This window comes from Otolemur garnettii, unplaced genomic scaffold (genome assembly GCF_000181295.1).
Source record: "Otolemur garnettii isolate 467f Iridium unplaced genomic scaffold, OtoGar3 scaffold00010, whole genome shotgun sequence".
Taxonomy (NCBI): Eukaryota; Metazoa; Chordata; class Mammalia; order Primates; family Galagidae; genus Otolemur; species Otolemur garnettii.
In genome coordinates, this window is record NW_003852405.1 from 28,783,704 (window position 1) to 28,797,914 (window position 14,211).

Genomic DNA, 14,211 nt, shown 5'->3' on the forward strand with positions numbered 1-14,211 from the left:
GCGGGCACCTGTGGTCCCAGCTACTTGGGAGGCTGAGGCAGGAGACTCGCTTGAGCCCAGGAGTTGGAGGTTGCTGTGAACTGTGATGCCACGGCACTCTACCCAGGGGGACAGCTTGAGGCTCTGCCTCAAAAATAAATAAATAAATAAATAAATACCAATGAAATAGATACATCCTACGGCTAAAGTAGCCAGTGAAAACAATGTTTGGGAATCAGCTAAGGATTTCTAACATCCGTCCATGAGGGATGGGAGGTATTGGGCCTTATCTTTCTGCCATATGCTGACTCTGCAGAAGGGGAACATTTTTTAAAGGTCTTAATTTGTTTTCCCTACCAGGGCCTCTTAATGACCATGAGCAAAATGTCTGAAGCCTCAAATCTATTATAAATGGGGTTTATAATAGATGAGCTATATAAAATGATTTATTACATAAAATAGGCTGAGTTCCATTTTAATATGGACTACTTTTTACATGTTCACTACATTTTCCTTTCAAATAAATCACCTAAAATTATAAATAGGACTTTAAAGAAAACAGGCTGTTACCAATCTGTATCCCCTTAGAGAAAACGGAAAATAAATGTAATAAGGGAATAAACCTATAATAGCTACCCACCAGATGGGTTCTCAGTGACTCTCTCACCTGGCTGGTTACTGCATCCCCTCACACACTGAATGGGGCTAACCGGCGTAACCAGTAACAGACTGTGGAAGTGATAGAATGTGATTTCTGAAGGTCGTGACAGTCACCGCTTCCACATTGATCCCTCTTGGATCACCTCCTCTGGGGGAAGCTAGGTGCCATGTTGTGAAGATATTCACACAGTCCCACAGAAAAGTCGATTGCCAAGAAACTCAGGTCTTCAGCCAGTGGGTAGCAACAACCTGCCATCTACAGGAGTGCGTTACCTGGGGAGCAGATCTTCCCACCCCAGTCAAGCCTTCCTACTTTCACAGAAGAATTTTAAATGACACATACATACTGCCCTTCCTTTGCAGATGATGGTTTTTCTAAATATTATCTTTGTCGTTTTATATATTATTATTAGTGTATGTTTTTGATTGCTAGGAAAAAGTGCTGTCAGGTCAAAGAGATGGATAAAGCAAAAGCTTTGCAAGCTTCCACCTGGAGTATGAGGAGCGGTATCCAGACTATAAGCAAGACAGCTGTCCCTTTAAAGAGAAGCCGACAATGTCCATGTTGAAGACACACACACGGTGCAGAGTGGTAATTCTAAGAAAAAAGGAATCTACAGCTCAAAACTGATCTCTCCGCAGAATTAGTTTCTGCCTAGTAAAGGACAATCTCTTTAACAGATGGAAGAGTCAGGAGTACAATGCAGTGGTATCCCACAGTAAAAGACTTTTCAGAACTTCAAAGGAAACATGCTCAGTGAAAGAAAGCAAACACAACATATCACACCGTATGATTCCACTTATACGCAGCGTCTGGAATAAGGTAAATCCAGAGCCAGAGGGCAGATTACTGGTTGCCAAGAGCAGAGGGGTTGGGGGATGAAGAGTGACGACTATTGGGTAGGGGTTTGTTTTGGACGAAGTAAAAATATTCTGGAATTAGAGAATAGTGCTGGCTGTAAACTCTATGAACATACTAAAAACTATTGCATTATATACTTTAAAAGGGTGAATTTTATAGCATGTGAATTATATCTTAATAAACCTATTATATTTTTAAAAACTTTTCAAGCTGTAGTTTCAAGTAAATATTTGGCAAAGCTTAAAGAGAGAAATATTGTCAATCATTTTCACAAATGATTGACCTAGCTTAGAGGAAAGCCTATGCCAGGAATTGTTTTTATCTAAACAGGCAATTCTGAAAAAAGTTTTCAAATAATCAAAAACTGTTTAACATCCCAAAGAGTTCTGATCTTATTACCCTAATAACTTTCTTCATTAAAATAGTTTTCCCTAGTTTAAGTCCTTGGCATAAGGTAAATGCAGTTAAAAATAATCTAACAAACATTTCTTATAACATAAAAGAGTTTATCTTGGAACAGTCACATTCTGAGATCATATTTTTATACCCTAGAAACTTTCCTAAGGATGTTTCTGGGATACTGAGTTCTTTTAGTTTATATTCACACATTTTGTTTTCCATTAGGATTTAAAAATATTTTTTTTCGGCTTGTTAAACACCAAATTTAAAGTGAGTACAATAAACACTTGGCAATATTTTTATTTTTTATTTATGTTTTAGAAATGAGATGTCACCCTGTCGCCCAGGCTGGAGTGTAGTGTAGTGATCATAGCTCACTGCAGTCTTGAATTCCTGGGCCAGAGAAATCCTCCTGCCACAGTCTCCCAAGCAGCTGGGACGACAGCATGCATGGCTGCATGTGGCTGATGTTTTCCATTTTTTTTCTTTTTTAAAGACAGGGCCTCTCCATATGTTGCCTGGGCTGTTCTCAAACTCCTAACCTCAAGCAATCTTCCCACCTCAACCTCCTGAGTTGCTGTGATTATAGGTTTGAGCCACTTTGCCTGCTAGCAAAATATTTTTTAAAGGTGCATATGAGAAGAAATTGCATTCCATTAAGATACTAAATAATATGCCTCTCGCATTACCTACTACTGCGTATGAAAGTGCCCATCTAAAATATGCATTTAGGCCAGGCCCAGTGGCTCCCACCTGTAATCCTAGCCCTCTGGGAGGCCGAGGCAGGTGGATCGCCTGAGCTTAGGCATTCAAGACCACCCTGAGCAACAATGAGACCCTGTCTCTGCTAAAAATAGAAAAATTAGCCAGCATTGTAGGTGGTACCTGTAGTCCAGCTACTTGGGAGGCTGAGGCAGGAGGATGGCTTGAGCCCAGGGGTTTGAAGGTGCTATGAACTATGATATCTGGGTGACAAAGTGAGACTCTTGTCTCAAAATAAATAAATAAAAATAAAATGTGTGTTTATTTGTTCACCCCCTTCAAGAGACTTTCCGCTCCCATAGGAGCTTACTGCCATGTTATACGCATGTACATCTTTGCAGCCTCGTATATACCATGTGGTGGATGCGAAGTAAATGGTGACTGAACTGAATTACGGTACAACGGCAAGGTCCTCTCCAACCAAAACAGGGAGAGAACTCCTCTTTCGGAACATGCAGGTCCTACCTCTGCTGCTGAAGCGTAGGAATCAGTTGATGCCACACTCAAGGAGTCTCGCAGGCCAAAGTCATCCACACTCTGCTTCATGGTAATATCTGTATCTTTATCTTAAAAGTAAATGGCACAAAGTTCGGAAAGTGAGATTTCTTGTCACTGCCATCTTTCACATTCTATAATTAGTTTCCCCCCCAGTCTTTAGACTACAAGGATCTGAGAGGAAAATAATACAATTCAAGAGGGACACAATCTGATGCGATTCTCAGTTTCCACTGTTTAGTTGATTCTGAAACACCACCAAGCAGAGAACAAAGCACTAGAAAGCAGACATTTATTTATTTATTTTAAGACACAGAGTCTCACTTTGTCGTCCTCAGTAGAGTGCCGTAGCATCACAGCTCACAGCAAACTCCAGCTCTTGAGCTTAGGCAATTCTCTTGCCTCAGTCTCCCAAGTGGTTGGGACTGCAGGTGCCCACCACAACACCCAGCTATTTTTTGTTTGCAGTTTGGCTGGGGCCGGGTTCAAACCCACCACCCTCAGTATATGGGGCCAGTGCCCTACTCACTGAGCCACAGGTGCCGCCCCAGACATTTATTTTTAACTTAGGAAGGGATTAAGCTTAATTTTGCAAACTGTGATATGTGCACACCATGGAATACTATTCAGCCATTAAAAAGATGGAAATTTTACATCTTTTGTATTAACCTGTGTTGAAACACATTCTTCTTAGTAAAGTATAACCAGAATGAAAAAGCAAGTATCCAAGGTACTCAATTATAACATGAAGACAGTAGATGATCTAATATATACCCACATAAGAGAAAAACTCAAATCAGTTCATGGTAGGGGCCAGGGAATGAGGGAGTGAGGGGAGAGAAGGGGCGAGGGATAGGTGTGCTGGCACTTAGTGGGTACAATGTTACGGTGTAGGGCACAATTATAAGAGGGACTCTACCTAACAAATGCAAACATTGTAATCTAATTCTCCATACCCTGAAATTAACCTGAAACAATAATTAAAAAAATAAAATTATAATATCTGAAGAAAAAGCTCAATTTTGGTTTAAAAGGGATTTTATATATTATAATATCTGACATTGGACCATCTACCACACATACTAAAATCAGCATATACCAAAACTAGTTTAAAATAGAGCAGTAATTCGCAAGTGATCTTGCCCAAATTAGGAGAACTGGTAGGCTCCTTTGAATCAACTAATTATTAACGTAAAATGTTGTTTGGGCAATCACTTGTGATAAGTGACAATTCAAGAAGAAATGTGTACGTTTTTCAGGCTTTACAGCCTACTTTGAAAAGCTGAATAGCCAAAAAAAGATCAGATTTGGGTCACTGATGATTATTCTGCTTACTTGAGAGTCAAACATAACTGTCCCAACAATTTCAAAGGACTGTAATAGTTTAAATCGTTTGGAAATGGTTCATCACCATACGAAGCCAGGTGCCTGTTAGCAACACACAGCACTCTGGATGTGGCGTGAGCATCTTCCCAGACTATCACCAGGACTCTGTGAACATTAAATTGTCAAATAACTAAAGGCCTTACTTGCCTACATACATAACTGCATTGGAGCAAATAGGCTTCAAAATTTATCACAAGTATGAAAAAGCAAAGAATAAAATAGAAATAGATTTTTCTTATTTTGATTCTCTTTCTTTTTTCTTTTCATTTTTTTTTGAGACAGAATGCCGTGGCATCAGCCTAGCTCACAGCAACCTCAAATTACTGGGTTCAAGTGATCTTCCTCCCTCCGCCCCCAAGTAGCTATTTCTTTTTTCAGCAGAGATGGGTCTTGCTCTTGCTCAGGCTGCTCTCCAACTCCAGAGCTCAAGGGGTCCTCCCCCCTCAGCCTCCAGAGCGCTGGGATTATAGGTGTGAGCCACCTCGCTTAGCCTTATTTTGATTCTCAATATGCTAAATTTCTCAGACACTTTATCTGCCTTAAAAGAGACCAGAAATCTTGGTTTTCATTCATCCAAATTTCCATTCCATCATTTTTCCCCAAAATAAAATTTATTACTTTTGCCAGATATCTTTCAAGTTCTGTTTAAAACCCCTAAACATTAGAAAATACAATTTGTGACTCTATACAAGAAGTATAGAGTTATTTTTAAAAATCCAAACCACTAATTTAGTTTAAACTCAAAAAGCTGTGCAACCAATTACATTCCAAGCTCCAGGCCAAGCTGAAGAGTGAATAAGCCACAGTTGGTACAAGTTTCATTCCTATTGCTATATATGCACCCTACTTTTTCCTACTTTAGGTTTGGTGGGACTAGATTTTATATTTTAAGTATTTACCTCCTAAGTTTAAATTATAATTGTCTTCAGATGACGTTTACATCAACCTGTCAAAGAACGTAAAACTATTTAGCTTACAAATCCTCCTACTGGTGCCTGTGGCTCAGTGAGTAGGGCGCAGGCCCCATATACTGAGGGTGGCGGGTTCGAACACAGCCCCAGCCAGCTAAAACAGCAGTGACAACTGCAACAGAAAATAGCCGGACCTTATGGCAGGTGCCTGTAGTCCCAGCTACTCGGGAGGCTGAGGCCAGGGAATTGCTTAAGTCCAAGAGTTGGAGCTGGCAGGTTAGAATCCAGCCCAGGCCCGCCAAACAACAATGACGGCTGCAACCCACAATAGCCGGGCATTGTGGTGGGCGCCTGTAGTCCCAGCTACTTGGGAGGCAAGAAAATCGCTTGAGCCCGGGAGTTGAGGGTTGCTGTGAACTGTGATGCCATAGCACTCCACTCAAGGCGACAGCTTGAGGCTCTGTCTCCAAAAAAAAAAAAAAAAACCCTGCTACTATTAAATGACTACTTACAGGACAAAATGTGAGGTTAGGCAGGTACAGGGGATCACACCTCTCTGAGGCAGAAAGAAGCACTGCATCAGGCCTAGAGTTTGAGAACAGCCTGAACAAGAGTGAGGCCCTGTCTTTACTAAAAATAGAAAAAATAGCCAGGCCTGGTGGCACATGCCTGTGTCCCAGCTACTTGGAAGGCTGATGCTGGAACTCCTCGAACCCAGGAGTTGGGAGTTGCAGTGAGCTATGATGATGCTATTGCTCTCCAGCCCAAGTGACAGAATGAGACTCTGTCTCAAAAGAAACGACAATTCTGAATTATTCTGTTTCAAAAATATTTTAGCAATTTATATTTTTCCATCAAACTAGAGAACAAAACAATTGTTTTGCACTTATTAATAGCTACAGAACTGGTCTCACTGAATATTCAACTATCCAGAAAAATGCCCACAATTCTCTTTTTAGTGTATATAAGACTTCCAAAACACACACATACACTTTAAGCTTATTTACAAAATTTTATCAGCATTTACAACCTTCAACGTTTTATCATATTTATTTTCCATTCTTAGTAAAAACTGTTGAAAAAGAAAACAGTGCAATTTTCATAACACCAAAGCATTATTAAAGCAGGATTATAAGCCAATTAACTCTTGGTGCCATTGTCTGTGGCTATTTTCAGAGCGGAGCACGACTTTTATCTTCTGTCACTTCACCTTTCAGACATTACCCATAAGCTGCTTGAAGTCTGTTTTACTTCAGTCAGCAGTAACCAGCTACTCGATGTCATCCAGATCAGTCACTATGGCTGCATTTTATTTTTTATTTAAAAATCTAACAAAGAAAAATGGCTCAATTCCAGAAGAACTAGAAAGATTTACTCATTAAATCAAGTCTATAAACCATACCTCTTATTTCAGTCATTGTTATGATTCCTGGAACGGGAACTTAATAATTATGAAGAGAAAGAATACATCTGTTTTTTAGATAAGCCAATAAAAAGTATAAAGAAAGAATCTTGGGTAACATCCCAAACTAACTGTTTTCATGCATCCAATTAAAATTTAAATTCTCTTTATTAAAAGTAGCGCCAACTCCTGATTGTGGTATAGAAAGACAGGGACAGTATGAAAAATTAAAAGCCAAAGGCTTCATCTTAGTTAATATTTTAGAATATTTCTTGCTGCATTTTTCTTAGCAGAAAAAAAATGCTAAAACCTTCGAGCCGGGAATCATGAGCTGGGCATCATGGCGGGCACCTGTAGTCACAGCTATTCGGGAGGCTGAGGCAAGGGGATCACTTGAACCCAGGAGTTGAGGTTGCTGGGAGCTATGACACCAGGGGACTCTACCCAAGGCAACAGAGTGTCTCTAACAATAATAACAACAACAACAAAGCTAAAACGACAATGTGATATCATTACATGTCTACTATAAGGACTAAAATTAGGAAAAAACATTTTTGTCAAGTATGTATAGCATGGAAGCTTACACACAACACTAGTAGAAACAACAGATAGAACCACCACTCTGGAAAGATTGGCATTATCTACAAACATTCAAGATTGCATTCGCTATCATCTAGCAATTCTACCTTTGGGGGTGTTTTACAAAAATGTAAGCTTCTACACGTAAGAATGTTTTCATAACATCACTGTTTATATTGGCCCCAAACTAGAAAAAAGACCAACTGTCCATCTACCATACAATATATATACAATAGTATATTCATATAATGAAATATCACACATACACACGCAAAATTTTTTTTAATTAAAATAAATAGAAATACCACACAATAGTGAAAATGAATGAATTGCTGCTACATGCAAGAACATGGATGAATCTCACAATATGTGGAACAAATAATTATATTCTTGATTTCCTTTATACAAAATTCAACATCAGTCGGCTTAGCACCTGTGGCTCAAGTGGCTAAGGCACCAGCCACATACACCTAAGGTGGCGGGTTCGAATCCAGCCCGGGCCCGCCAAACAACAATGATGGCTGCAACCAAAAAATAGCCGGGCGTTGTGGCAGGCGCCTATGGTCCCAGCTACTTGGGAGGCAGAGGCAAGAGACTTGCTTGAGCCCAGGAGTTGGAGGTTGCTGTGAGCTTTGATGCCACAGCACTCTACCCAGGGGGACAGCTTGAGGCTCTGTCTCAAAAAAAAAAAAATAAAAATTTCAACATCAGTCTAAAGTAAACTGCAGTGATCAGGGCTATGAGTTTAGTTGGTAAAAATATAAAGGCTAGAAGGTAATTAGCATGAGCATTAGGACAATGGTCAGTCTTAGGGGTGAGTGGGAGGATAGTGACCAGGACGGGTAAAAGGAGACCTTCTGTGGAGTTGACAGTATCTACAGCTTCACAAGAATGTGTGCTAAGTTACTGTGCATTTTTGTTTTATGTACTTTCTGTAACGATTTAACAGAAGGAAAGAAAAAAAGAATCCAGTATTGGCTATCTGTCTGGGCTGAGAACAGAAAAGGTTCAATTGGAATTTCAAAGACCAGGAGAAGGAAGGGTAAGACGATACATGTTTTCTGTTCCTCAGTGTTGGCAATGAAGTTGGAAATCATTAGTAGACATCAATTTTATTCCCTGATTGAAGAAGCACCTATAATGATGCTAGGTTCAAAAGTCCCGATGAGTGTGTTCTATATAAGGGCAAACTGAAAACACCTTATCTGCACTCTGTAGGGTACCGAGAGTAGCAGCAGAACACAAAGGCCACGCACAGGCCACTCAAAACCTTTTCCTTTCCACTTCATCAATCATGCTTTGCTAGTTAGTGACTGATTTAGAATTTTAAGTGGGGATATTTAGATGGGGATAATCAAATACTTTCAAGAAGGAGAAAACGTGGCTGGGTGTGGTGGCTCACGCCTGCAATTCTAGCACTCTGGGAGGCCAGAGTGGGTGGACTGCTTCGGTTCATGAGTTGGAGACCAGCCTGAACAAGAGCGAGACCTCTATCTCTAAAAAAATAGCCAGGCAGGGCTGCACCTGTGGCTCAAAGGAGTAGGGCGCCAGCCCCATATGCCAGAGGTGGCAGGTTCAAACCCAGCCCCGGCCCAAAACCGCAAAAGAAAAATAGCCAGGCATTACGGCAGGTTCCTGTAGTCACAGCTACTTGGGAGGCTGAGACAAGAGAACTGCTTAAGCCCAAGAGTTTGAGGTTGCTGTGAGCTATGTTGCCATGGCACTCTACCAAGGGTGACAGAGGACAGAGTGAAACTCTGTCTCAAAAAAAAAAAAAAAAGTCTCATAAATTACCACACTAACTCTCCATGGAGTAGCTTTTTCTCTCCCCCTTGGAACCTTTTAAAATAAGTAAATATAAATTTTTTTAAATATGCTTTTGCCTATCTCAATTACCCAAAACTTTTAAAACATTTATCCATAGACATAAACAATGTTCTTTTTTGGAAGAATATTGAAACTGTTATGGTTAATTTTAACTGAATTGTCATATTTTAGGCCAAAAATCTGACTGGATTTAAGCCTTCCTCCTTCTTTCACAATCTCATAATTCACAAATTACTTAACTTTTTCCAAAGCAAGGTTTGCTTTACAAATTTGAAAGAAAACTAGAAGATACTTTAGCCCTGAAGCTTGGAACTTGAGGCCTGAATCTACTTCCTTAGAGCAATCTAAGAAGGTGTCCTGTGTCTCTCTTTTGCCATTCAAAGGCACATTCTATTTTTTGTCACTTAGAAAACACTGGGTCTATTTTAACCTCAGCAGATTCTAGTGAAGATTCCAAAGATGCCACTCTTCTTTTAAGATTCAGGCTGTCCACTGTAGATTTTACAACACCAGCAAGCAGGGGGAGCTGCCAAATGTCTCAGTGTCATCTGACTTTTACGTCAGCAGCTATTCTCCAAGTGATTTTCAGCAGTTTAAATATGATTTGGAATCTGTTCCTCTCTATGGTTTTATTAAAAATGGAACCGCTCCTGCTGCCCGTGAGTTATTTTCCAACCAGATTCTACTCAATTACTGTTAGGCCTTGCATACTTTGTGACTATCTGCCCACCCATATTGTAGATAATTTTTTTCTGATATGTTTAAAAATGTTGAAGTTTAAGCTGAGAGAGAGAACAAAGTTGATCCCCAAATCAAAAACACTACAATTTCAGAAAGTGAAAGAACTAAGAGTTACAACATTCTTTTGCTTTTTAACTTTTATGTGCCTCAGTATTGAAAAGAGTAACAATAAAATCCACTGGAACAGGCCGGGTGTGGTGCCTGATACCTATCCTAGCAGTCTGGGAGGCTGAGGTGGGTGGATCCCCTGAACTCAGGAGTTCAAGATCAGCCTCAGCAAAAGTGAGACCCCATCTCTACTAAAAATAGGCAAATTAGCCGGGCATTTTGGCAGGTTACTTGGGAGGCTGAGGTTGGAGGATGGCTGGAACACAGGAGTTGAGGTTGCTGTGAGTGAGCTAAGCTTTTGCCAGGGCACTCTAGTCTGGTCAACAGAGTAAGACTCTGTCTCAAAAAACAAAATTAAAAATCTACTGGATCTTAAGAAAGGAGAACTAATCAGTTCTTGATGCCTATGTGAAATAACAATATACGTACAAAAACAGCTTCTCACTACCCAAAAGATTTCCACCACAGTTGTCTCTGCTTTCCGTATTTATCAAAACATCTATACACCCTGAGCAGCCCACGAAACAGCTGCGACTCCTCACTGGGAAGCACAGCTGCTGAGGCACAATGAGCGACAGAAAGATGGGACATAGTGTTTCCTACTCTTTCAAAAAGAAAGAGAAAGCAGTGACTGGAGTAACCCAAGTGGAACAAGAAGAAACTAAGACCAGGCCAGCAGTTACAGAGACTAGAGTAAGGCCACTAGGTACAACTGGTCACTCTGTGCACTGCACCAAGACCCAGGGCCATGGGAAGAGGTGGGGGCGGAAATCCAGTCACACACCAGGCCTGCATCTACCTGCAGGAGGGTGACCTTTTGCAGCACACAGGTGTCCTTCTCAAGGGGCTCACGTGGCCCTTTTTCTAACACACACAAGGGCCTTGTATGGGCTGGTAAAGACCTTGAAATCCAAGCTGCTAAGATCTAACTTGATACAACCAAAGAAGCAAAGGCAAGCAGCAGGAATTTCCTTTGTTTCTGGACCCCAGCAACCTTCATGGTATTACTTTCTTCTCTGAACTATTGTGACTGGCATATACCAGTCAGGCTTCATTCTGGGGTATTAAACTCTTTGAAATTAAGATTATGAGCCTTAACACACGGGAGGAAATTACTAAGCCAAATTTCTCGTATGTTGTGCAATTTGCACTCTGTATATTTAGAGGTCTGAGTATACAAGTTAAGCCTGTAATTCATATCACTCCCTAAAAATAAACCCTAGGGAGTTTATCCTCCAACCACAGTGATTCTGCAGGAAAGGAAGAGGACAAGGTCTTAGAACTTCAGCTCTGGGCTGACATTTGACACAAGATGGTACAGGTTGAGGTATTTCCTCTTGCTGCCAAACTTAAACAGTATTTCTAAATGCTCTATCTGGCTGCTTACCAAAAAAGAATAACATCTCTCTAGTGGCCAGGAGGTCCCATTTTATAGCTTTTTCTGTTCTCTGCCAGAGAATTTGTGTAGTCAGTACGAGGCTGGAAAAATCTATTTTTCCTTAAAGGATGTCTTCACTGACTCAATAAAATTCTACGTCTGAGGAAGCAGGAAGAAAGGTAGATAAAATATTTAAACTGTACCAGCCACACTTCCAAAATCTCCTTCGAACACATAAATTTGATTACGACTTCTTATTATCCTAACTCCCTTTAGCCTAAAGGTGCAATGCAAGGCCCTTGATTCATCTCATGCCCACCATTCTAGATCCATCTCCCCCCATTTTCCTACATGTACTATGTTCCCAAGATACATCTAACAACTTACAGTTCTCTAGACAAGCTCCATTTGCACTTCCCCAAGAGGGAACAGAGGGAACCCACTGTTCTCCAACAAAACCCACTGTTCCCTCTGTTTGGAATGCTCTTTCCTCAACTGCCTCCTTGGCAGAACAACCATCTTTCTTTAAGGGCCAGCCCTTCTATGAAACCTTCCCCTGCAGCAGTCATATGCTTTTGTTTGCTTGTTTTGTTTTAAGAGATAGTGTCTCGCTCTGTTACCCAGGCTGGAGTGTAGTGGCACAATCACAGCTCACTGCAGCCTGGAACATCTGCTCAAGTGATCCTCCTGCCCCAGCCTCCCACGTACCTAGGACTATAGGTACCACCATACCTGACTTTCTATTTCTTGTAGAGACAGGGTCTCTTATGTTCTCCAGGCTGGTCTTAAACTCCTAGCAAGCCTCCCATCTCTGCCTCTCAAAGTGCTGGGATTACAGGCATGAGCCACCGTGCCCAGCCCAATCATACACTTTCTTGTGGTGTTCCCACAGAACCTTATAAACACATTACTATGTACATACTCCACTGTGCTATGTAATTTTTAATGCCTGTCTCCAAAACTAGACTCTGCATTGCCTAAGAGGAAACTTTCGTCTGTGTCCGTTCAGTGCCTTAATTCCTTTTTTTTTTTTGCCACTGCCCTAATTCCTATTTGACGTATATTAGGAAGTTAAATGTTTGCTAAATAAATATTCCAGACCTAGGAAGCTATGAGTTCATTCTGTTCAAAAACTAGATTACGAAGACTCAGACTAAACACACATCTGAAATATAAAAAGCAATGATTTAAACTATAAAAATTCCTGGTTTGTTTTAAGAACTAAATTTGTTCCTACACATCAGTATAAAAGAATCTCAAAATCTTTTGTTTCAGCCAGCAAAAAAAACAACATTTACCATACTTAGGGCCTACTACTCCTGCTATTGCCAGTACACACTACTAGTCACAGAATATGTGAAGCACAGAAAACGTGAAGCCCACCTAATCTTAGAGGGCAACTGAAGTGCAGAGCAATAAGCTTGAACTTTACTCACTTCAATCCTATCAACTAAATAATGTCCCCTATAAACTGTGAGCAAGCTCCATCTGTTGTTAATGAGGTTTATTTTATGGTATTTTATTTATTTTCTTGAGACAGAGTCTTACCCTGTTGCCCTGGGTAGAGTGCTGTGGCAAGATAGCTCACAGCGACCTTAAATTCCTGGGCTTGAGCAATCCTCTTGCCTCGGTCGCCCAAGTAACTGGGACTACAGGTGCTCGCTACTATGCCCAGCTAGTTTTTCTGTTTTAGTAGAGACAGAGTCTGGCTTTTGCTCAGGCTGGTCTTGAACTCCTGAGCTCAGATGCACCTGCCTCAGCCTCCCAGAGTGCTAGGATTACAGGTGTGAGCCACTGCTCCCAACCCAATTTAGTTTATTTTTAAACTGGCATTAAATTCAACAGTTTAAAAATTTGGAAGGCTATTCCTTCCAAATAGCCTAATCAAAGTGAGTACAGAATAATCTTAATTACTGAATGTACCATTACTGAAATAAACCACTAAAGCCAATAATGACATACACTCTACATGATCTGATAATAACAGAAGTCTCCTGAAGAAGTCACTCTTTGCTGTCAGATTTTAATTTTATATTATTTTTTAAGCACAATACAGCAATTTATTTAGATGCTTAAAATGAATACAAAGGGAAATAAAGATCACAAAATTATACATACTACACCAGTGTGTCATATATTAGATGGTATAAATGAATACACCAGGGTGGTGCTTAACTAAAGATAAAACTAAATACCCAAAAGGCAGCACTCATTGGTTTGCTGCTTTAACACAACACACTTTTATACAGATCTAAAAGGGGTCAAAATTAGTAGCTGCAAAGTCAGTTCTTGCATGTGATTTTAGCTTAAAAGATTTCAGAAAACAGATCTGAAATACCAGTTTTTGACAGCTGAAATGTCAAGGATATTCAGAACAAGAAAAATTCTATAATACAAGAGAGTCCAGATATATACCTTATGTGGCTGGCCTCTGTTGCAAGATTGTACAAGGTTATATGCAAAAACTAAGTCTATCTGAAAGTCCTTACTAGAGCAGTTCAAGCTTTTGCTAGGTAAACTAGATATAGCATTTATTACACAGCAAGGGTAACACTAAAAAAAAAAAAAAAAAGAAAAGAAAGAAAGAAGAAAAGAAATCTATGATGGGCACACAATAACAATATCATAAGCATCACTTGAATAGGTCTAAAAGACTGTACAAATATACATTTCAACTATTCAGAATGAATACATGAAAAAGAAATCGAGCTTTCCCAAAGTC

General features: G+C 40.2%; 1 protein-coding gene across 1 annotated transcript in view; it reads right to left on the bottom strand.

The window, feature by feature from the left end:
- MIGA1 (mitoguardin 1) overlaps nt 1-14,211 on the bottom strand; it is a 57,351-nt gene that overhangs the window by 16,224 nt on the left and 26,916 nt on the right. The window contains exon 7 of the mRNA XM_012801659.2: nt 3,128-3,228. Coding sequence (XP_012657113.2) covers nt 3,128-3,228 — 101 coding nt within the window. The remainder of the gene's footprint in view (nt 1-3,127; nt 3,229-14,211) is intronic.